This window comes from Tursiops truncatus, chromosome X (assembly GCF_011762595.2).
Source record: "Tursiops truncatus isolate mTurTru1 chromosome X, mTurTru1.mat.Y, whole genome shotgun sequence".
Taxonomy (NCBI): Eukaryota; Metazoa; Chordata; class Mammalia; order Artiodactyla; family Delphinidae; genus Tursiops; species Tursiops truncatus.
The window spans coordinates 17,783,165-17,808,909 of record NC_047055.1 but is presented as its reverse complement, the minus strand read 5'-3'; the positions used below and the strand labels follow the sequence as shown (position 1 = coordinate 17,808,909).

Sequence of the window (25,745 nt, the reverse complement as noted above, 5' to 3'; positions counted from 1 at the left end):
GTCTGGGAAGATCCCATATGCTGTGAAGCAAATAAGCCCGTGCGCCACAACTACTTAGCTTGCGCTCTAGAGCCCGTGAGCCACAACTACTGAAGCCCGTGCTCCGCAACAAGAGAAGCCACAGCAATGAGAAGACCGCGCATCGCAACCAAGAGTAGCCCCCGCTCGCCGCAACTAGGGAAAGTCCGCACACAGCAACAAAGACCCAATGCAGCCCAAAATTAAATAAATTAATTAATTAATTAAAAAGATTTTAAAAAAGAAACAATAATACTCCACTGTATTTCTGAGCATCAAAAGACAGGAGATGCATGTGCAAGACTAAGAAAGTTCTTTTTAAAACATTTAACTTTGAAATAATTTTAGACTTACAGAGAAATTACAAAAATAGTACAGAACGCCCCTGGAGACCCTTAACTCAGATTCCTGTAATGTCTATAACTTACATACCATACATAGCACAGTTATAAAAACCAGGAAATTATCTTTACTACAATACCATTAAATAAACTAGAGACCTTATTTGAATTTCACCAATTTTTCCCCTAATGTCCTCTCTCTGCTCCAGTACCCAATCCAGGATCCCATATTGCATTTACTTGTCATGTTTATTTAGTCTCCTCCAATCTGTGACAGTTTCTCAGTCTTTCCTCATCTCTTGGTCCATTTTCTCCTCCCTCCCTTTCTTGACTGACAGTTAGTAGAGAAGTGTGTTACCCATCACTTCTAAGATGGACACTTCCACATTTTGACAGCTTGGATATTGGGATGATCCTTACCATCGATGGTATGTTGAGGAGATGTTGAATAAATGAAGAAGATATTTATCGATTTTCACAAGAGGAAAACTTTACAGCACAGAAACCCAGCAGACACCATCTTTATCAGGTGATTAAGGTTAACATGAGAGAGAAGATACATCAACATCAAGTACCCTCGAATATGACGCACATCATTTCTATGGTTTTCTTGCCAAAAATGCATGACCTCAGTCAAATCATGAGAATGCATTTGACAAACCCAAACTGAGAGGCATTCTACAAAATAACTGACCAGTACTCATCCAAAGTGTCAGGGTCATGAAAGACAAGGAAAGGCTGAGGAACTGTCACAGATTGGAGGAGACTAAATAAACATGACAAGTAAATGCAATGTGGGGTCCTGGAGCAGAGAAAGGACATTAGAGGGAAAATTGGTGAAATTCAAATAAGGTCTCTAGTTTACTTAATGGTATTGAACTAGAGTTATTTCCTGGTTTTGATAACTGTGCTATGTATGGTATGTAAGTTGTTGACATTACAGGAAGCTGGGTGAAGGGTATGCAGGAACTCCTTGTACTATTTTTGCAACTTTTCTGTAAGCCTAAAATTATTTCAAAATAAAAAGTTTAACAAGTGAGGCTGAGCTATCAATATGTATTTCATTGGGTACTGACTGTAATTCCATTTTTCTTTCAAAAGAGATTTTTGAAATGTCCAAAATAGCATTGACTTTTACCGGTCAAAGATACATCCTTTTTAAGGTCAATAATAGAAGATAGAGATCCTTAAGTAAAATGTTATTTTCCTTGAGTCTCAGGATGACAGGTGCTGTCTATGTATCTTTATAATACAGGCAGACCCCTCTGATCAAGCTCATAAATGATTCTAAATCTTGCATAATTCAGCAACCCTTGGGATTATGTTGCTAGGAGTCTTCTGCTCCCAGTAAGTTTTCCCTTAGCAAGCAGGGATGAGGTAAATATTCACTCAAAAATAATCAAATTTTAAACTGGTGAAAACTGCTGTGACTAGTGATACTAGTACAGAATATACTGGTAACTCAGGACAAATTGACCTACAAGGATAGATTCACACCCATACGTCTATAAAACCAGTTTCACTTGCCAAAATATTATTATGCTTGCGATCATATGTGATGTTTGAAGACATAGTATGGGGCTGTTTTGTGTTTTCCTCACCCAGTCCTCTGACCATGCCTGCTGCTAAGGCCCTTGCCAGGAGATTTTTGTCACAAAACTACCCAAGGTGGTGAGTGCAGTGGGCAGATGTGATGGGTGTTGATCTTTCATAATTAAATAATGACAGCATTTATATCCTCCCTAGATAACAAGTGGCAGGTATCACAGTGCTTCAAGTATGGAGAAGAAGGTTTAAGACATATGAAATTGCTGAAGCAGAATACATGAAGACAATATTGGCTATGAAAACAATCACAGATTCTAGTATTTTCAGTATTTTCTAGTATTTTCAGGAATGATCTTTTGTTAAAGTCAAGGGACAGTCGCTAAAAATACCAACCTAGATCAATTGCAAACTGTAATATCAAGAAATTGGCACAGAATGGGTGAAGCAATACTTTGGAGAGAAATTCTGAAATAAATTGTGCCAAGCCGACTAGGCAATTGAGTCAAAAAACAGCTGCATATCAACATGACACAAGACTCTTTTACGTAGCTGGAAATTAATCTATGGGCTGTGCTATCTAGATCTCTATCTGAAGATGGTGCAAACTTCATCCCTGAACACTCAACATTCATGGAGTGATGGGCACAGCACTTCAGCACAATGCACAATTAGCCATCAAGCTTGCCCTCCTTATTTTCATAACATTCCCTCATTATAAGGTGAGTATAGGATATTGTTAACTATTGTGCCTATTACGAAGGCAAAGAACCATCACCATCTGGTAGAGTACCTAGCGCTAATGGAATCCTTATAAAAACAACAAAAACAAAAGCAGCTGCCCAAAACTCATCAAGTGATTGCTTGTTATTTAACCACTCATGGAAGAAGAAACAGTGCACAGATACATCTCAAAAGTGTTTCAAGCACAGAAACTCAAAGTGGGTAGCAAATGCTGCAATAACCATCGAGGTATGTTATTTTGTTATTTGTGTATTATAGATATGATAGTAGTACAACCCACGTAGGTCAACTATTGTCAACTTGGTATAGTTTTCATGCTTATCATGGATAAGGAATAATATAAGAGAACTACAAAGCTTTTATGCAGACGTGGAACTGTGATGCATGTGCTATCTAAATGACTAATTAATTGTTTGAAAGGCAATGTATGTTTCAAATACTAAGATTTTCATTAAAATTTGAGGATGTAAGGATTATGTAAATCATCTTTATCTTGTGCGACTGGTCATCAAGATTTTAACATATGAAAAATTATTTTAAAAACACTAGATATACTGAGTAGACAGTGTATTTAAATAATTAAGTGGCTTATTACTATTCATTGGCCATTATCTATTTAGTCTCTGAATTAAACATTTTCCAAGCTTTAAAGTGGTAGTGCAGTATGCATTTTGTTAACAATCATGTTCCATATTACTTCTTCAAAATGTTTCCATTATGGCATACTTTTGCCTTTAAATGGGAGAACTGATCTGAAGTATATCAATGATTAGTAATATCACACATCTCTTTCCGCCAGACACCTGAAAAGACAGAATTTACAAAGCCTGCAAGGAACTCTATATCTAAGAGTAAGCCATAAAAACAGTGATACTTAGCTTGAAGAACTAACATCACACTCATGGCAACTGGATGTGGGCATGTCCATTTGAAACATTAATGTGTAGTTTTAGATAATAAAACCCTAACTAAATAGAACTGTTTTGAAGAACTCCTAAAATAAGCATCTTAGTTAATAGTAAGAAGATAACTTTTCATTTAATTCACTTTTTTTTGGGGGGGGGGGCACGTTATGCGGCTTGCAGGATCTTCCCCAACCAGGGACTAAACCCGGGGCCATGGAGTCAAAGCGCCGATTCCTAACCACTGGACTGCCAGGGAAGTCCTTAATTCACTTTTATAGTGATACATGGCTTTTCATTTATGTTATCTCATTGGAATCTCCACAATATTCATGGAAGTTAGGTAGAGAAGAATTACCCATGCATTACAGATGAAGCAACTCAAGCTCTGTCAGATTAAGTAGCTAAAGTCAAAAACAGTAGTGGGGCTGGGACTCCTGAAACAAGATCTGTAAAGTGACTAGTGCAGTGCTGGACACTCTATATGAACTGGCTAAAAGACATCTCCTTTTTTCCCCCTTAACCTAGTCCAGTGCTCTTTTCCATTTAAGGCACTGCACAGTCCTTGGTTTAAGTAATACACAGAAAATTTAAATAATACATAAAATAATTGTAGATGAAATCTGAATGAAAATGAAATAAAGAAAACAGAATAAGCCCTTTAGTTATAATATCTGCTACAAAAAAGAGCAATTCAGACATTTTCAATGTTAGGAATTGCCATTATCTTTATAACTAGTTCCCATTCTTGAACTGGAATGGTCTGCAACAAAAACTAGCAACCATGAAATAAGCAAAAGTAACTACTTAAGTAGGATATCACGATAACATGTTTTCTGAATAAATGATCACAGGAAGGAATACATCTCTATTAGCCAAAGCAGCCATAAATAAAAATGTGAATGAGGTAAAATTGGTCATGATGAGGATAAAACAATATCAAGAAATTGAGGCTTGGTTGGGCAAGATGGTGGAAGAGTAAGACGCAGAGATCACCTTCTTCCCCACAGATACACCAGAAATACATCTACACGTGGAACAACCCCTACAGAACGCCTACTGAACACTGGCAGAAGACCTCAGACCTCCCAAAAGGCAAGAAACCCCCCACGTACCTGGGTAGGGCAAAAGAAAAAATAATAAACAGAGACAAAAGGATAGGGAAGGGACCTGCACCAGTGGGAGGGAGCTGTGAAGGAGGAAAGGTTTCCACACACTAGAAGCCCCTTCGCGGGCAGAGACTGCGGGTGGCGGAAGGGGGAAAGCTTCAGAGCCGCGGAGGAGAGTGCAGCCACAGGGGTGCAGAGGGCAAAGCGGAGAGACTCCCGCACAGAGGATCGGTGCCGACCGGCACTCACCAGCCCGAGAGGCTTGTCTGCTCACCCGCCGGGGCGGGCGGGGCTGGGAGCTGAGGCTCGGGCTTCGGTCGGAGCGCAGGGAGAGAACTGGGGTTGGCGGCTTGAACACAGCCTGCAGGGGGTTAGTGCACCACGCCTAGCCGGGAGGGAGTCCAGGAAAAAGTCTGGACCTGCCGAAGAGGCAAGAGACTTTTTCTTCCCACTTCGTTTCCTGGTGCGCGAGGAGAGGGGATTAAGAGTGCCGCTTAAAGGAGCTCCAGAGACGGGTGTGAGCCACGGCTAAAAGCGCGGACCCCAAAGACGGGCAGGGGACGCTAAGGCTGCTGCTGCCGCCACCGAGAAGCCTGTGTGCGAGCACAGGTCACTATCCACACCTCCCCTCCCGGGAGCCTGTGCAGCCCGCCACTGCCAGGGTCCCGGGATCCAGGGACAACTTCCCCGGGAGAACACACGGCGCGCCTCAGGCTGGTACAATGTCATGCTGGCCTCTGCCGCCGCAGGCTCGCCCTGCAGTACGTGCCCCTTCCTCCCCCCGGCCTGAGTGAGCCAGAGACCCCAAATCAGCGGCTCCTTTAACCCCGTCCTGTCCGAGCGAAGAACAGACGCCCTCCAGCGACCTACACGCAGAGGCGGGGCCAAATCCAAAGCTGAGCCCTGGGAGCTGTGAGAACAAAGAAGAGAAAGGAAAATCTCTCCCAGCAGCCTCAGGAGCAGCGGATTAAACCTCCACAATCAACTTGATGTACCCTGCATCTGTGGAATACATGAATAGACAACCAATCATCCCAAATTGAGGAGGTGGACTTTGAGAGCAAGATTTATGATTTTTTCCCCTTTTCCTCTTTTTGTGAGTGTGTAGGTGTATGCTTCTGTGTGAGATTTTGTCTGTATAGCTTTGCTTCCACCATTTGTCCGAGGGTTCTATCCATCCGGTTTTTTTTAAATTTTTTTTCTTGATAATTACCTTTTATTTTAATAACTTTATTTTACTTTATATTCGTTCTTTCTTTCCTTCCTTCCCTCCTTTAGACAACGAATCATCCCAAATTGAGGAGGTGAACTTTGAGAGCTAGATTTATGACTTTTTCCCCTTTTCCTCTTTCTGTGAGTGTGTATGTATATGCTTCTGTGTGAGATTTTGTCTGTATAGCTTTGCTTCCACCATTTGTCCTAGGGTTCTATCCATCCGTTTTGTTTGTTTGTTTGTTTTTCTCTTAATAATTATTTTATTTTAATAACTTTATTATAGTTTAACTTACTTTATTTTACCTTATCTTCTTTCTTTCTTTTTTCCTTCCTTCCCTCCTTCCTTCCTCCCTCCCTCCCTCCATCCTTTCTTTCTTTCTCCTTCTACTAATTCTTTCTTTCTACTGTTTCTCCCTTTTATCCTGAGCCATGTGGATGAAAGGATCTTAGTCCTGCAGCCAGGAGTCAGTGCTGTGCCTCTGACGCGGGAGAGCCAACTTCAGGACACTGGTCCACAAGAGACCTCCCAGCTCCACATAATATCAAATGGCAAAAATCTCCCAGAGATCTCCATCTCAACACCAGCACTCAGCTTCACTCAACGACCAGCAAGATACAGTGCTGGACATCCTATGCCAAACAACTAGCAAGACAGGAACACAACCCCACCCATTAGCAGAGAGGCTGCCTAAAATCATAATAAGTCCACAGACACCCCAAAACACACCACTAGACGTGGACCTGCCCACCAGAAGGACAAGATCATGCATCATCCAACAGAACACAGGCACTAGTCCCCTCCACCAGGAAGCCTACACAACCCACTGAACCAAACTTAGCCACTGGGGACAGACACCAAAAAACAACGGGAACTACGAACCTACAGCCTGCAAAAAGGAGACCCCAAACACAGTAAGATAAGCAAAATGAGAAGACAGAAAAACACACGGTAGATGAAGGAGCAAGATAAAAACCCACCAGACCTAACAAATGAAGAGGAAATAGGAAGTCCACCTGAAAAAGAATTCAGAATAATGATAGTAAAGATGATCCAAAATCTTGGAAATAGAATAGACAAAATGCAAGAAACATTTAACAAGGACCTAGAAGAACTAAAGATGAAACAAACAACAATGAACAGCACAATAAATGAAATTAAAAATACTCTAGATGGGATCAAGAGCAGAATAACTGAGGCAGAAGAACGGATAAGTGACCTGGAAAATAAAATAGTAGAAATAACTACTGCAGAGCAGAATAAAGAAAACAGAATGAAAAGAACTGAGGACAGTCTCAGAGACCTCTGGGACAACATTAAAGGCACCAACATTCGAATTATAGGGGTTCCAGAAGAAGAGAAAAAGAAAGGGACTGAGAAAATATCTGAAGAGATTATAGTTGAAAACTTCCGTAATATGGGAAAGAAATAGTTAATCAAGTCTAGGAAGCACAGAGAGTCCCATACAGGATAAAGCCAAGGAGAAATACGCCAAGACACATATTAATCAAACTGTCAAAAATTAAATACAAAGAAAACATATTAAAAGCAGCAAGGGAAAAACAACAAATAACACACAAAGGAATCCCCATAAGGTTAACAGCTGATCTTTCAGCAGAAACTCTGCAAGCCAGAAGGGACTGGCAGGACATATTTAAAGTGATGAAGGAGAAAAACCTGTAACCAAGATTACTCTACCCAGCAAGGTTCTCATTCAGATTTGATGGAGAAATTAAAACCTTTACAGACAAGCAAAAGCTGAGAGAGTTCAGCACCACCAAACCAGCTCTACAACAACTGCTAAAGGAACTTCTCTAGGCAAGAAACACAAGAGAAGGAAAAGACCTACAATAATGAACCCAAAACAATTAAGAAAATGGGAATAGGAACATACATATCGATAATTACCTTAAATGTACATGGACTAAATGCTCCCACCAAAAGACACAGATTGGCTGAATGGATACAAAAACAAGACACATATATTTGCTGTCTACAAGAGACCCACTTCAGACCTAGAGACACATACAGACTGAAACTGAGGGGATGGAAAAATATATTTCATGCAAATGGAAACCAAAAGAAAGCTGCAGTAGCAATTCTCACATCAGACAAAATAGACTTTAAAATAAAGACTATTGGAAGAGACAAAGAAGGACACTACATAATGATCAAGGGATCGATCCAAGAAGATATAGCAAGTGTAAATATTTATGCATCCAACATAGGAGCACCTCAATACATAAGGCAAGTGCTAACAGCCATAAAAGGGGAAATGGACAGTAACACATTCATAGTAGGGGACTTTAACACCCCATTTTCACCAATGGACAGATCATCCAAAATGAAAATAAATAAGGAAACACAAGCTTTAAATGATACATTAAACAAGATGGACTTAACTGATATTCATAGGACATTCCATCCAAAAACAACAGAATACACATTTTTCTCAAGTGTTCATGGAACATTCTCCAGGATAGATCATATCTTGCGTCACAAATCAAGCCTTGGTAAATTTAAGAAAACTGAAATTGTATCAAGTATCTTTTCCGACTGCAACGCTATGAGACTAGACATCAATTATAGGAAAAGACCTGTAAAAAATACAAACACATGGAGGCTAAACAATACACTACTTAATAACAAAGTGATCACTGAAGAAATCAAAGAGGAAATAAAAAAATACCTAGAAACAAATGACAACGGAGACATGACGACCTAAAATCTATGGGATGAGCAAAAGCAGTTCTAAAAGGGAAGTTTATAGCAATACAAGCCCACCTTAAGAAACAGGAAACATCTTGAATAAACAACCTAACCTTGCACCTAAAACAATTAGAGAAAGAAGAACAAAAAAACCCCCTAAGTTAGCAGAAGGAAAGAAATCATAAAAATCAGATCAGAAATAAATGGAAAAGAAATGAAGGAAACAATAGCAAAGATCAATAAAACTAAAAGCTGGTTCTTTGAGAAGATAAACAAAATAGATAAACCATTAGCCAGACTCATCAAGAAAAAAAGGGAGAAGACTCAAATCAATACAATTAGAAATGAAAAGGGAGAAGTAACAAGTGACACTGCAGAAATACAAAAGATTATGAGAGATTACTACAAGCAACTCTATGCCAATAAAATGGACAACCTGGAAGAACTGGACAAATTCTTAGAAATGCATAACCTGCCGAGACTGAATCAGGAAGACATAGAAAATAAGAACAGACCAATCACAAGCACTGAAATTGAAACTATGATTAAAAATCTTCCAACAAACAAAAGCCCAGGACCAGATGGCTTCACAGGAGAATTCTATCAAACATTTAGAGAAGAGCTAACACCTATCCTTCTCAAACTCTTCCAGAATATAGCAGAGGGAGGACCACTCCCTAACTCCTTCTACGAGGCCACCATCACCTTGATACCAAAACCAGACAAGGATGTCACAAAGAAAGAAAACTACAGGCCAATATCACTGATGAACATAGATGCAAAAATCCTCAACAAAATACTAGCAAACAGAATCCAACAGCACATTAAAAGGATCATACACCATGATCAAGTGGGGTTTATTCCAGGAATGCAAGGATTCGTCAATATACGCAAATCTATCAATGTGATAAACCATATTAACAAATTGAAGGAGAAAAACCATATGATCATCTCAATAGATGCAGAGAAAGCTTTTGACAAAATTCAACACCCATTTATGATAAAAACCCTGCAGAAAGTAGGCATAGAGGGAACTTTCCTCAACATAATAAAGGCCATATATGACAAGCCCACAGCAAACATCATCCTCAATGGTGAAAAACTGAAAGCATTTCCACTAAGATCAGGAACAAGACAAGGTTGCCCACTCTCACCACTATTATTCAACATTGTTTTGGAAGTTTTAGCCACAGCAATCAGAGAAGAAAGGGAAATAAAAGGAATCCAAATTGGAAAAGAAGAAGTAAAGCTGTCACTGTTTGCAGATGACATGATCCTATACATAGAGAACCCTAAAGATGCTACCAGAAAACTACTAGAGCTAATCAATGAATTTGGTAAAGTGGCAGGATACAAAATTAATGCACAGAAATCTCTGGCATTCCTATATACTAATGATGAAAAATCTGAAAGTGAAATCAAGAAAACACTCCCATTTACCATTGCAACAAAAAGAATAAAATATCTAGGAATAAACCTACCTAAGGAGACAAAAGACCTGTATGCAGAAAATTATAAGACACTGATGAAAGAAATTAAAGATGATATAAATAGATGGAGAGATATACCATGTTCTTGGATTGGAAGAATCAACATTGTGAAAATGACTCTACTACCCAAAGCAATCTATAGATTCAATGCAATCCCTATCAAACTACCACTGGCATTTTTCACAGAACTAGAACAAAAAATTTCACAATTTGTATGGAAACACAAAAGACCCCGAATAGCCAAAGCAATCTTGAGAACGAAAGAAGGAACTGGAGGAATCAGGCTCCCTGACTTCAGACTATACTACAAAGCTACAGTCATCAAGACGGTATGGTACTGGCACAAAAACAGAAAGATAGATCAATGGAACAGGATAGAAAGCCCAGAGATAAACCCATGCACATATGGACACCTTATCTTTGATAAAGGTGGCAGTAATGTACAATGGAGAAAGGACAGCCTCTTCAATAAGTGGTGCTGGGAAAACTGGACAGGTACATGTAAAAGTATGAGATTAGATCACTCCCTAACACCATACACAAAAATAAGCTCAAAATGGATTAAAGACCTAAATGTAAGGCCAGAAACTATCAAACTCTTAGAGGAAAACATAGGCAGAACACTCTATGACATAAATCAAAGCAAGATCCTTTCTGACCCACCTCCTAGAGTAATGGAAATAAAAACAAAAATAAACAAATGGGACCTAATGAAACTTCAAAGCTTTTGCACAGCAAAGGAAACCATAAACAAGACCAAAAGACAACCCTCAGAATGGGAGAAAATATTTGCAAATGAAGCAACCGACAAAGGATTAATCTCCAAAATTTACAAGCAGCTCATGCAGCTCAATAACAAGAAAACAAACAACCCAATCCAAAAATGGGCAGAAGACCTAAATAGACATTTCTCCAAAGAAGATATACAGACTGCCAACAAACACATGAAAGAATGCTCAACATCATTAATCATTAGAGAAATGCAAATCAAAACTACAATGAGATATCATCTCACACCAGTCAGAATGGCCATCATCAAAAAATCTAGAAACAATAAATGCTGGAGAGGGTGTGGAGAAAAGGGAACACTCTTGCACTGCTGGTGGGAATGTGAATTGGTTCAGCCACTATGGAGAACAGTATGGAGGTTCCTTAAAAAACTACAAATAGAACTACCATATGACCCAGCAATCCCACTACTGGGCATATACCCTGAGAAAACCAAAATTCAAAAAGAGTCATGTACCAAAATGTTCATTGCAGCTCTATTTACAATAGCCCGGAGATGGAAACAACCTAAGTGCCCGTCATCGGATGAATGGATAAAGAAGATGTGGCACATATATACAATGGAATATTACTCAGCCATAAAAAGAAACGAAATTGAGCTATTTGTAATGAGGTGGATAGACCTAGAGTCTGTCATACAGAGTGAAGTAAGTCAGAAAGAGAAAGACAAATACCGTATGCTAACACATATATATGGAATTTAAGAAAAAAATGTCATGAAGAACCTAGGGGTAAAGCAGGAATAAAGATGCAGACCTCTTAGAGAACGGACTTGAGGTTATGGGGAGGGGGAAGGGTGAGCTGTGACAGGGCGAGAGAGAGTCATGGGCATATACACAGTAACAAATGCAGTAAGGTAGATAGCTAGTGGGAAGCAGCTGCATGGCACAGGGATATTGGCTCGGTGCTTTGTGACAGCCTGGAGGGGTGGGATGGGGAGGGTGGGAGGGAGGGAGACGCAAGAGGGAAGACATATGGGAACATATGTTTATGTATGACTGATTCACTTTGTTATAAAGCAGAAACTAACACACCATTGTAAAGCAATTATACCCCAATAAAGATGTTAAAAAAATAAATAAATAAATAAAATAAAAAAAAAAAGACACCACGGAAAGTTGATCCAGTTGAAAAAAAAAAAAAAAAACCATATGATCATCTCAATAGATGCAGAAAAAGCTTTCGACAAAATTCAACACCCATTTATGATAAAAACCCTCCAGAAAGCAGGCATAGAGGGAACTTTCCTCAACATAATAAAGGCCATATATGACAAACCCACAGCCAACATTGTCCTCAATGGTGAAAAACTGAAAGCATTTCCACTAAGATCAGGAACAAGACAAGGTTGCCCACTCTCACCACTATTATTCAACATAGTTTTGGAAGTTTTAGCCACAGCAATCAGAGAAGAAAAGGAAATAAAAGGAATCCAAATTGGAAAAGAAGAAGTAAAGCTGTCACTGTTTGCAAAAGACATGACACTATACATAGAGAATCCTAAAGATGCTACCAAAAAACTACTAGAGCTAATCAATGAATTTGGTAAAGTGGCAGGATACAAAATTAATGCCCAGAAATCTCTGGCATTCCTATACACTAATGATGAAAAATCTGAAAGTGAAATCAAGAAAACACTCCCATTTACCACTGCAACAGAAAGAAAAAATATCCAGGAATAAACCTACCTAAGGAGACAAAAGACCTGTATGCAGAAAATTATGACACTGATGAAAGAAATTAAAGATGATACAAATAGATGGAGAGATATATCATGTTCTTGGATTGGAAGAATCAACATTGTGAAAATGACTCTACTACCCAAAGAAATCTACAGATTCAATGCAATCCCTATCCAACTACCACTGGCACTTTTAACAGAACTAGAACAAAAAATTTCACAATTTGTATGGAAACACAAAAGACCCCGAATAGCCAAAGCAATCTTGAGAATGAAAAACAGAGCTGGAGGAATCAGGCTCCGTGACTTCAGACTATACTACAAAGCTACAGTAATCAGGACAGTATGGTACTGGTGCAAAAACAGAAAGATAGATCAATGGAACAGGATAGAAAGCCCAGAGATAAACCCACGCACATATGGTCACCTTATCTTTGATAAAGGAGGCAGGAATGTACAGTGGAGAAAGGACAGCCTCTTCAATAAGTGGTGCTGGGAAAACTGGACAGGTACATGTAAAATATGAGATTAGATCACTCCCTAACACCATACACAAAAATAAGCTCAAAATGGATTAAAGACCTAAATGTAAGGCCAGAAACTATCAAACTCTTAGAGGAAAACATAGGCAGGACACTCTATGACATAAATCACAGCAAGATCCTTTTTGACCCACCTCCTAGAGAAATGGAAATAAAAACAAAAATAAACAAATGGGACCTAATGAAACCTCAAAGCTTTTGCACAGCAAAGGAAACCGTAAACAAGATGAAGAGACAACCCTCAGAATGGGAGAAAATATTTGCAAATGAAGCAACTGACAAAGGATTAATCTCCAAAATTTATAAGCAGCTCATGCAGCTCAATAACAAAAAAACAAACAACCCAATCCAAAAATGGGCAGAAGACCTAAATAGACATTTCTCCAAAGAAGATATACAGACTGCCAACAAACACATGAAAGAATTCTCAACATCACTAATCATTAGAGAAATGCAAATCAAGACTACAATGAGATATCATCTCACACCAGTCAGAGTGGCCATCATCAAAAAATCTAGAAACAATAAACGCTGGAGAGGGTGTGGAGAAAAGGGAACCCTCTTGCACTGTTGGTGGGAATGTAAATTGATACAGCCACTGCGGAGAACAGTATGGAGGTTCCTGAAAAAACTACAAATAGAACTATCATATGACCCAGCAATCCCACTACTGGGCATATACCCTGAGAAAAACAATTCAAAAAGAGTCATGTACCAAAATGTTCATTGCAGCTCTATTTACAATAGCCTGGAGATGGAAACAACCTAAGTGCCCATCTTCGGATGAATGGATAAAGAAGGTGTGGCACATATATACAACGGAATATTACTCAGCCATAAAAAGAAACGAAATTGAGCTATTTGTAATGAGGTGGATGGACCTAGAGTCTGTCATACAGAGTGAAGTAAGTCAGAAAGAGAAAGACAAATACTGTATGCTAACACATATATATGGAATTTAAGAAAAAAAATGTCACGTAGAACCTAGGGGTAAGACAGGAATAAAGACACAGACCTACTAGAGAATGGACTTGAGGATATGGGGAGGGGGAAGGGTAAACTGTGACAAAGCGAGCGAGAGAGGCATGGGCATATATACACTACCAAACGTAAGGTAGATAGCTAGTGGGAAGCAGCCGCATAGCACAGGGAGATAAGCTCGGTGCTTTGTGACCGCCTGGAGGGGTGGGATAGGGAGGCTAGGAGGGAGGGAGATGAAAGAGGGAAGAGATATGGGAACATATGTATATATATATCTGCTTCATTTTTTTGTAAAGCAGAAACTAACACACCATTGTAAAGCAATTATACTCCAATAAAGATGTTAAAAAAAAAAGAAATTGAAACAGTTATTAAGGTCAATTCATTCCCCCCCATATCCATTTTAACATATTTTGAAAAGAAATCTAAAATGAATCACAGCAAATCTTACTAATTCAACCAGGAATCTATTATCATTTTTTACTCCTATGCTTTAATTTGTACGTTTATGCTTAATTTAAGGATAACCATGGATAAAACATGAAAATCAGTGCATTTTTCATTCTGCAATCATATATGTTCTATTCTACATAATATCTCACCTGTCCTCATATTTTGTTTATACTCATGTACATAATATTCAGGTTTGATGACCTTGGCAATAGACCTTTCCTTATAAAATGTGCTCACAAATATGAAATTGGTCAATCAGTTGCTCAGGAAGAAAATTACATGAACCTAGTTTTGTAGCAAATATGTTTAAGTTAAAGGTTCAAAATATTCTTTAACTAAGAAAATTCAAAATGCCACCATTTTCCTCCTGGATGGTGAGATTTTCACCTTATACTTTCTCTGTCTGACTTTATTTATCCTCTGATTGGTCCCTGCCAAGTATATTTTGATAATATAGATAATAAGCTATATTTCAGTGAAGGACTTCTCTATGTTGAGGACTATGACCACTGTATTAAAATCTAAATAATATACACAGACGTAAAGTACAGCAAGGCTACAACTTCTCACTCCTACAAAAATTCTTGAATTTTTTTTTATTTAAGTCTATCTATCTCGGTCAGTGAGTTTTGATTGGTGAGCTTTAGTCTGGCTTAGTTCTACAAAGTCTACATCCTGTCTTAAAAAACAAACAAACTTACTGCTTTCATGCTATCATTAACTTGACTAATTTCAAGGCACAACATATTTCAAAAAAAACCCAGAGAAATCAACAAGTTTCAATTAAAAATGATGTGCATTTAGATGAGACTCACCTTTAAAGAATCAAAACAAGCCATCACACGACCATTTTCCACATGGCAAACTCTTGGCGGATGGGCAAACTTGCAATCTGCATCAGCTCGAGAGCAGGTTCCTCTCTGAAATTCTCTACAGACTTCCAAAGTCAGCCACTTGGTATCACGAACCAGGGCAACATTGACAGCCGTCATATTGAAAGCAAAGTTAAAATCAAGTGCACCCTCTCTACAACACTATTACTGCTGTTGTTGAAAGGTTAAAAATAAATTCAAGCTAAATGTGAAGAGATAACTGGTTGCTTTGGTGAAAGGTTTCTTTGTTAGCACTTAAGTTTTCATTTAAGTCAAATTTGGTGGTCTAGTCAAACAAAAAGCCCACTATAAAATAAAAATTGTATCAGAATAACTAAAAATCAAATTAGAGACCAACTCCTAAGAAGGCAGCCGTCAAGGTTAAGATATTGAGTGCTTTATTTTTTTCCTCTGCTGAAGTTACTTCAAATAACTGGCAGAGTTTCAAAAGGATTCTGTGCTCTCCAGTTGATATTTTCAATTATTCTCGCAAAAAGCATATGCTGCTGGCTGCCTGTCAATGTGTGGAATGGTCTCAAGTCAAGGGGAGAAAAGTTTTTTTACCTATCTCTTGGCTTTAAAGATTAATAGGATGTTACAACTGCAATTTTTTTTTTGTTTTTGCTGCAAAATCGGGAGGAGGAAAAATGACTATGAAAATTGAGAATCAAAGAAAAAAAGAATGAACGAGTTGCTGAGAATGAACTACAAGCACACCAGGGATTTTTTGCAGGGGCGGGGCGAGGAGAGGTGGCAGTGATGGTGGTAGGGAGAGGGGTTTATAAAGAGGCAGCTCGAAAGTGGAATCCAATCAGCAGTTTTCAGAAAAGGCACTTTCCAGAAACCTGCAAAAAATAAAATAAAATAAAATAAAATTAGCTAATATAACACATTGCTTCCGTTTTAAACTCTAGATTTGGAAAAGTAGTAATATATCCTCTTTAAAACAGGAAGCATCTAGATACTGACAGTGCAACGTAGGAGACAGTCAGCCATTGTCAATAAAAAGGGCATTTCCCAGTGTAGAACTGTACATAGTAAAAGGAAGCAACCACTTCGATTTACTGTTGAAATACAAGACTGGGCAACAACCCAATTAAAAAGAAAAAAAAGATTATTTCATTTTGGTCTGTTTGGGGGCAGAAATTCATTCAGGGGTCCACTGCACAGAAAGAGCCAGAGCCTGACATGTCAGCGCTTTATGTAGTCATGATCCACCTGTGTGTCTTCAGGTTTTAGAGGCTACCAAAGACCTGCCATTAAACTGGCTTTACTATGATCTGATCGAAGGCTTGATGATCTGCTCTCAAAATCCAGAAAACAGAAATTGCTAGGAAAATTTAAGATGCTCCAAGAGGTAACTGTGTATTTGAAATGTAATTGTTGATGATCACACAAAACAGATATGACATAACTAGCTGGAGACCCACTGCAAATGAGGTAGGGGAGAGACTGTGAAATGTAAAATGTGCTTCAGATCAAGAAAGAAATCCTTTGAAAAGATGCTGGATTTTTTTTTTCTGTGTATGCTCTATTAGTTCTTAGTCTTTATGAAGGGATATTGGAACAACTCAGAAGGAGGTTTCAGCATGGACAAATAAGTGAGACCGAAAGCACTGTTCATACACTGGTCATACATTAAATACTGTGCAGCTTTAGGGTTTGTACTTTAAACCAGTGTCGACCAGCAACAATTTCTAGGAACTCAGCTGAGAAGATAGATTAAATGTTAATTTATTGGCATTATGCCATGAACACATACCAAAATAACAGGGATTTTCTAAAGCAAAAGTAAGCTCTGAGTATCAGACAAATCAACTAATTGTTAACTTCATCAAAAAAGTAGAATTAAAGTTCTTGAAAACACTTCATTTACTTTTTTAAACAGTTTCTTCAATAATTTTACAGAATCTGAATTTTTGCTTTATTCTTTCCGCATTCAAGATGAAACTCAATATCACCTAATTTTTCAGATACCATTAGGAAATTAAGTATATAGAAAATTTATGCAGGCTTATCCATTTAAGAGCAAAACGTGTTTCTCTAAGTCATTCTTCATGGAAATATTTCTAAAATGTATTATATGTAGCTTTGCCTTCTTAAAAAATACTGAACATAATTGGGCTCTGGTTGAAGACTTGGGGTCATAAAATGCCCTGGGAAGTATTATAGTTCTCTTTCAGTGGCAGATTGTTAATTGTCACTTCTACTGTCACTTCCCTTCCTGCCACAATATCTGCCACGGTGGATTGTCCAGCTCCTTTCTGGAATACATAATAGCTAATCATGAGCGTTGAATAAGAGTTAGTTACTCACTGTATGAGGGGCCTGCGGGCAAAGTGCAGGGCTTTCATGCAGAAGGTCTGTGACTACTCTTACTGGTTTGGAAACCCTTTTGCAATATGTTCCATTCAGGACCACGTTCTAGAGGGTTAAGGTTGCCAGGTGAATGACCTCTAAAAATATTTAAAATATATATCTATTTTAAACAGCCAGATGGGGGAAATGCAAATGAAAATCACAGTGTGATACCACTTCACACCCATTAGGATAGCTACAATAAAAAAGAAAAATTGGAGGGGTTTCCCTGGTGGCGCAGTGGTTGACAGTCTGCCTACCGATGCAGGGGACACGGGTTCGTGTCCCGGTCCGGGAAGATCCCACATGCCGCGGAGCGGCTGTGCCCGTGAGCCATGGACACTGAGCCTGCGCATCTGGACCCCCTGTGCTCCGCAACGGGAGAGGCCACAACAGTGAGAGGCCCGCATACCGCAAAAAATAAGAAAAAAAAAAAAGAAAAATTGGAGAAATTGAAACTATTGTACATTGCTGGTGGGAATGTAAAATAGTGCAGCTGCTGCAGCAGTTTAACAGTTCCTCAAAATGTTAAGCAGTTACCATATGACCTAGCAGTTCCATGCCTAGGTATATACCCAAAAAAATTGAAAGCAGGATCTCGAAGACATATGTGTACACTCATGTTCATAGCAGCACTATTCACAATCGCCAAGAGGTAGAAACAATCCAAGTGTCCATCAGCGGATGAGTGGATACACAAAATGTGATACGTCAACACAATGAAATATTACTCTACCATAAAAAGGAATAAAGTACTGACACATGCCACAACACGAATGAACCCCCCAAAAATGATGCTAAGTGGAAGAAGCCAGTCACAGCGGCCACATATTGTATGGTTCCATTTATATTAAATATCCAGAATAGGTAAATCCGTAGAGTCAGAAAGCAAATTAGTGGTTGTGAGGGCCTGGGGAAGGGGAGAAAGTGGAGCAACTGCTGAATGTGTATGGGGTCTCCTTTGGGGGTGACGAAAATATTCTGGAATTAGACAGTGGTGATGGTTGCACAATGTTTTGAATATACCAAAGCCCATTCACTAAACTGTATACTTTAAATGAGTGAATTGGATAATATGTGAATTATATATCAATAAAGCTATTTTTTAAGTCTAAAGAGACATGACAACAACAACAAAAAAAGCTTCATAAGTGATGGAATTGGCTACCCCAATCTTTTCTTTCTTAGATTCTTCTTAGACACACATTCTTCTAAGTAGTGTTCTGAAGTTGAATTTCAAGAGTAAATTCATTTCCACGCTTGTATTATAGAAAGTACTCTAATAAAAGAGTATGTTCTGTGAGTTTGTAAGTTTAGATTTAAAGATATATTCAAATTTAATCCTATAACTAAATTACATGGGCTGCCTGAACACATTTGAAAGAAAAATAATGAAAAAGAAATATATATATAATGGGTTTTTTCCTCAGAACATAAACGGTGAGTGAGGGTCTGGAGAAAGATTTCTCTACAGAGGTCTATCAGTATAGAAACAAATAATAAATTTGAATTTTAAACTTTTACAAATGAAAAAATACAAACAGGAATTGAACTCTGGCCCTGCATTTTATGTAAGACAGGGGGAATGGGAGAAGGAATTTTCTTCATTTTTAAAATTGACCTGTAACCTCTGATGGGACCCTGGCCAGCTCCTCAAAACAGTTCTAGCCAGCACATATCTGCATGTCTTCCTTCAAACTGGAACTATTTTTGGTGCTGGCACAGAAGAAGCTAGGTGCAACAACTAAAAAGAGCTGGTGTGACAGTGGAGAGATGTTCCGTCCTGCCGTGCCGCTCATCTCTGTATAAAAGACGGGGAGGGGGGTCCATTTTAAAGATCAACTTTGTTTGGGGGACAATACAACTTTATCTTCACTACTTTAGACTTGAGTAATAGGAATACGAGTTTGTTTTTCATGATTTATAGTCCTCTAATGTAGAACATGAAAAGTTACCGTTTCTTAGTACATTTGTACTTGTATGGTATTCGCAGCTTGCAAGTGTTTTTATTTCATTGATCTTTGGAGCTCTAAAAAATACTCTAAACCATGGGCGATAACCCAAAAAGACCAATGAAGGAAATGAAGCTCAAGGAAGCTAAATTACTTATCTGAAGTTACAAAGCCTTAAGTGGTAGAACCATGGCTCCAGGCAAGATCCTCTGACTCTAAATGTCATGCTTAGATCCTGGCAGAGAAATGTAGCAGTGATCATTTCTTATCTCTTGTCTCTCTTGGGAATCTTAAACAATGAAAGCCAGTCATTTTTGTGTAGTACTTATGATTCCTTCTCAAAATTATGTTCATGCCTGTTGCAGTGCCATCTTCATAATATTCCTGTGTCGTGCTGCACCAACATTTATCCACATCCACTATATGCCAAGCACCGTTCTAGATGTGGAACAAGACTGATAAGGTCCCTGCTGTCGTAGAACTTCCCATGCTCATTTAAATAGAGAAGAAACCAAAGGCATAGCAAAGAGAAATGATTATGAGAGTTTATGAAGGGGTGGAAGCAGACTCTAGGTATTCTGATTCCAACACAGGTCTCTCATTCTCCCATGAATGGTACACCAAGCACTCTAACTTAACAATACTCTCAAACACACACTCAAACACTATTGCATAGAAACAAGTCACTAAAAGGAACACCCCAGAAATTACCACACCAAGTCTTACTGCTCTCCGGACTCCTCTTGAAGACAGTACTATTGTTCCCATTTTACAGTGGGGAAACAGAGGTGGAGAAGGGTTAAGTCTTGCACAACTTCATGTAGCTCCCCTCAAGCCATGGTTCAAACTCAGGCAGTCTGCGACCAGAGCCCACCTTCTTAGTCATGTCATGATACTGTGTCTCCCTTATGGCACGGATCACATTCTTATTATAGTCCCTTAAGTTTTCTCCCTTATCAGACTGTAAATTCCACAAAAGTAGAGATCATGTTTTACTTAGTTTTGCTGACTCTACCTTCTCATTGGAAGTTAGAGCATGACAGCATTTCTCAGGATTCTTACTTCGAAAGGTCAAAGATTAAATGGTAACTTAACCCTTCCAAGCAAGGATTTTTGTCAGTTGGGCATCCTCTAGGCTGGCTGAGCTTTGGCCACCTCTGTCAGTTTCACATCTATCAGATCTGTAAAGCTGAGTATTTTCTCATAATTCTAGCTTTCAAATTGAAATGTTAATACCTGCAATTCTTGATATATAGAGCACTCAGTTTCGATAAAGAATGGTCTATTCCTGTTCTTTTGGTAACAGCAAGATCTTATCTTGGATTTAGAGTAAAAATATGAGATAACCAAACGACTTTTCTCTATATCTTTGGATAGTAGGTTAATTTTTGGAATGTTTTTGCCCAAGAATCAGTGTGATGAAACTGAACTGGGAGTGGGGTGAAGGAGATTTCACTTTGAGCCACAGGAAGAAACAAGAAACATCCCCAAAGTACATATTTTTCCTTGAAAGTAAAAGAGTTATTTTTGAATTTTAATTAATGCTCCTTTACAAAAATTCTATATTAGATATAACATAAGGAAAATAAAAAATGTTTTTACTTCAAGAAAACAATCCCTTTTAAAAATCACATTAAAAACACTTAGGAATAAACCTGACCAAGGAAGTTAAAAGACTTATATGCTGAGAACTATAAAACATTGATAAAGGGAATTGAAGATGATTTAAAGAAATGGAAAGATATCCCATGTTCTTGGACTGGAAGAATTAATCTTGTTAAAATGACCATACTACCCAAAGAAATCTACAGATTTAATGTGATTCCTATCAAAATATCCATGACATTTTTCACAGAACTGGAACAAATAATCCTAAAATTCATATGGAACCATAAAAGACCCTAAATTGCCAAAGCAATCCTGAGGAAAAAGAACAAAGCAGGAGGCATCGTTCTCCCTGACTTTAGGCTATACTATAAAGCTACAGTAATCAAAAAGCATGATATTGACACAAAAAACAGACATATGGATCAATGGAACAGAATAGAGCCCAGAAATAAACCGACACACTTACAGTCAATTAATTTTTGACAAAGGAGGCAAGAATATACAATGGCGAGAAGACAGTCTCATTGCAGCACCATTTGCAATAGCCAAGACATGGAAACAATCCAAGTGCCCATCAACTGATGACTGGACAAAGAAAATGTGGGGTGTGTGTGTGTGTGTGTATATATATATATATATATATATATATATATATATATATATATAATGGAATACTACTGAGCCATAAAAAAGAATGAAATATACCCCTTTGCAGCAACATGGATGGACCCAGGGAATAGCATATTAAGTGAAATATCAGACAGAGAAAGACAAATATCATATGATATCACTTATATGTGGAATCTAAAATATGATACAAATGAACTTCTTATTTACAAAACAGAACCAGACTCACAGACACAGAAAAAAAACTTATGGTTACCAAAGGGGAAAGGGAGGGGGAGAGAGAAATTAGGAGTTTGGGGTTAGCAGATACAAACTACTATATATAAAACAGATAAACACAAGGTCCTACTCTATAGCATAGCGAACTATATCTAATATCTTATAGTAAGCTATAGTGGAAAAGAATATATACACACACACACCTGAATCACCTTGCTGTACACCAGAAACGAACACAACATTGTAAATCAGCTATACTTCAATTTAAAAAAAGTTTTTACTTTAAAATTACATACACACTAGATTCATTATTAAGTAGATTATCTATATTTTTAAGGATTCAAACATTTTCTCATGGAGTTGTTCTTGATGGTAAAACAAAATAAATAAATATTTTCTACTGATATAATGGAAATAGTACCTTGTTCCAGAGTGGCTTGCAAGGCCACTGCCAGCAGTTACTTTTGTCCCACTTTTTCTTACACTTTCCTCGTCTCCTCCTTTCTTTTGCCTTCCCTTCACAAGCCAGCACATAACATAGAAACATTGCCAGTGTCTGGTCCAGAAGATCACAAAGACGCTCTTTGGCACCTAAAGCAATATCTGAAGAGGCATTTCTTTAAATGTATTTATCGACCTCCGGAATAAACAATGAAAACAATGTTTTCTTTCTTTCCATTTTAAGCTTTCCTTACATCTGTATTACCACAAGGAATTCCTTGTGGCCATTTATTTTGGCTCTACGAATATATGACACGCCTGCTACATGCTGCTTGAATTGGCAGGCTAACAAGGCTTAAAAGCTTACAAGTTTTCTAATTTGCTTCAAGTTCTATTTCCCTCACATATTTAGCTTAGTGGTCCACCAATCCAGTTCTTTAAGGCATATGAGAGGTCCTCAGCACTGTAGATGGAAGCCATGATTTCACAAGCATCCTATAGAAAACTGAGTTTTATGTCTGAAAAAAATAAGTGTGAAAATAAGGACATTTCACCTATGTGCAGAACTTTTTCATTAAGCTTTTCTTTTAAGTTTCATTGAATTTTTTTCACAATATTCCCAGGGTAACAAATTTATCTTTTACAAAAAGCAGGTAAATCAAGTTATTCTGTTTCATAAAGCAATTAAAAGACCCACCTCAGTGCATATATATGGTCATAAAAAGAAAAAAAAACAGGTGCTACCCTGTCTCTTTCAAACATAGCTCTAGCAACAAATGTGATTGGTTTTGTTAGTCAGAGGAGTTCATCTTTTTTTTAAAAAAAGATATATCTCTTTTAAAATAATATATGAAATTATGAGAACTTGCTAATAAATGCCATTTAAATATTTTAAACTAATCCAATTTAATATAAAAACAATCCAAAACCTGGATTCTGCACACAGTTGTTATCAAACAACACTGGTTAATTGCTTGCTTATGTCCATGGGACAGAAATCCCAGGGCCATTAAAAGATCACCAAAAAACTGGATTTAAAATTGAAGACAGTAGGAACTTAACATATTTGGCAATTTAAGTCCTATAATGCTCAAGCATTTGAGATGAGAGAAATACAAAATGTCACAAGACATTGCATTTAATATATGCAGGGTGATTTTGCTGAAGATTCATTCAACAAATATTTATTGGGCATCTAATATGACCTAGGCACTGATCTAGGTGCTGGGGATGCAAAGTTGAACAAGAAGATTAAATCCCTGTCCTGAGAATCATACATTCAATTGGTTGGCCACGAATGGGGATGGGGGGGTGGCAAAAATAAATAAAAAATCATATCCGTCATTCATTTTATCCATTTAACAAATACCTATTATGATTCCCTAAAATTCAAGCCAATGAGGTCTTTAAAAATGTTCATGTGGAATAACAAATGTTGGTGAGGATGTGAAGGAAAGGGAACCCTTGTACACTGTTGGTGGGAGCGTAAATTGGTGCAGCCACTATGGAGAACAGTACAAAGGTTCCTCAAAAAACTAAAAACAGAACTACCATATGATTCAGCAATCCCACTCCTGGGCATATATCCCAAGAAATGAAAACACTAATTTGAAAAGATACATGCACCCCAATGTTCAGAGGAGCATTATTTGTAATAGCCAAGATATGGAAGCAACCTAAGTGTCCATCAACAGATGAATGGATAAAGAAGATATAGTATACAATATACAATGGAATACTACTCAGCCATAAAAAAGAATGAAATGTTGCCATTTGCAACAACATGGATGGACTTAAAGGGTATTATGCTTGCTGAAATAAGTCAGAGAAAGATAAATACTGTATGTTATCACTTATATGTGGAATTTAAAAAATAAAACACACTAGTGAATGTATCAAAAAAGAAATAGACTCACAGATATATAGAACAAACTAGTGGTTGCCAGTGGGGAGAGGAAAGGGGGGAGGGGCAAGATAAGGGTAGGGGATTAAGAAGTACAAACTATTATGTATAAAATAAGCTACAAGGATATATTGTACAGAACAGGGAATATAGCCAATATTTTATAATATCTATAAACGGAGTATAATCTTTTAAAAATTGTGAATCACTTGTTGTATACCTGAAACTTTTATAATATCGTAAATCAACTATATCTCAATAAATAAATAAATAAAAATGAAAATGTTCACGTGGGAAAGTGTCAGTTAATCAACAAACATTTATTGTGTCCACCAACAATATGCACAGACTTGTGTCACACGCTTCTGGGGAACCAGACGAGCTTTAAAACACTGCCTGTGTACTCAAGAAACCTCTTTTGAGTTGGGGAGACAAGAACAACATAATATGAAATAAAAGCAAACAATGTAGACAATTAAGAGCAAAATTTAGTAACATTAACAACAAATGTGATGAGAGTTCTGAGAAGAGGATGTCACTCAGGCCTGAAGTTGTCAAGGGAGTTTTCCAAGAGGAGAAAGTGGAGCTGGGTCTTAAAGAATGAGAAGGACCTAGGTGAGGATGGAGGGGCAGAGAGACTTCCTGGAAAGAGGAACAGCACGAATGAGGATGAGAAGATTAGGTATCAGGTATTTGTAGGATGGTGAGCACACATGGGCGGGCTAGGATGGCAGGTTCATACTGTGGAAGACAAATCATTTGTGGGTTGTTTCTGAAGATCCTTGAAAATGGCTCAAGGACTGTAATGTTTATTATAGAAATAGGAGCCGCTCTCAAAGATTTTAAGCAGAGTAGAAACTTAGTGGCCATAAATGCAGTATGGTAACAATGATCTGCCCTTGCAAAATTGTTTTATTTAAGGAGCCCACAACACACAATCAGAGCAAAGTTTACACATCTGACATACTCTGGAAGAACAAAAGATGAGAGAGAAGTGGGTGGATGTCAGAGTGTTTCTCTAGTTCACAGGCTCTGTGAGGATAGGACAGGCAGTGATTCAAGTCAGGCTGTCATGAAAAGTGGGTAAAAAAACAAACTGAAAAGTGCAGCTTCTTGCTTTCCTTTTGCTAATTACACATTTATCAATGACCCCCATCATTAAGGACACATAACTGTATTCCTATTTTACGAAGTGACTCAAATGTTTTTCAGTCTTACTCTCTGCAAGGTAAATTCCTTTTAAAAATG

The 25,745-nt window shown here is 38.0% G+C and overlaps 1 protein-coding gene across 7 annotated transcripts in view; it reads right to left on the bottom strand.

The window, feature by feature from the left end:
• The window catches only part of MBNL3 (muscleblind like splicing regulator 3), a 129,779-nt gene that overhangs the window by 56,120 nt on the left and 47,914 nt on the right, over positions 1–25,745 (bottom strand). For 6 of the 7 annotated variants that reach the window (XR_002173004.3, XM_033848947.2, XM_019919006.3 and 3 more), the window contains exon 2: positions 15,333–16,234. The exons of the other annotated variant lie outside the window; for it this stretch is intronic. Coding sequence is in view for 5 of the 6 variants with exons in the window: in XM_033848947.2 (XP_033704838.1) it covers positions 15,333–15,509 (177 nt within the window). In the remaining variant the exon portion in view is untranslated. The remainder of the gene's footprint in view (positions 1–15,332; positions 16,235–25,745) is intronic. 7 annotated transcript variants of the gene reach the window in all.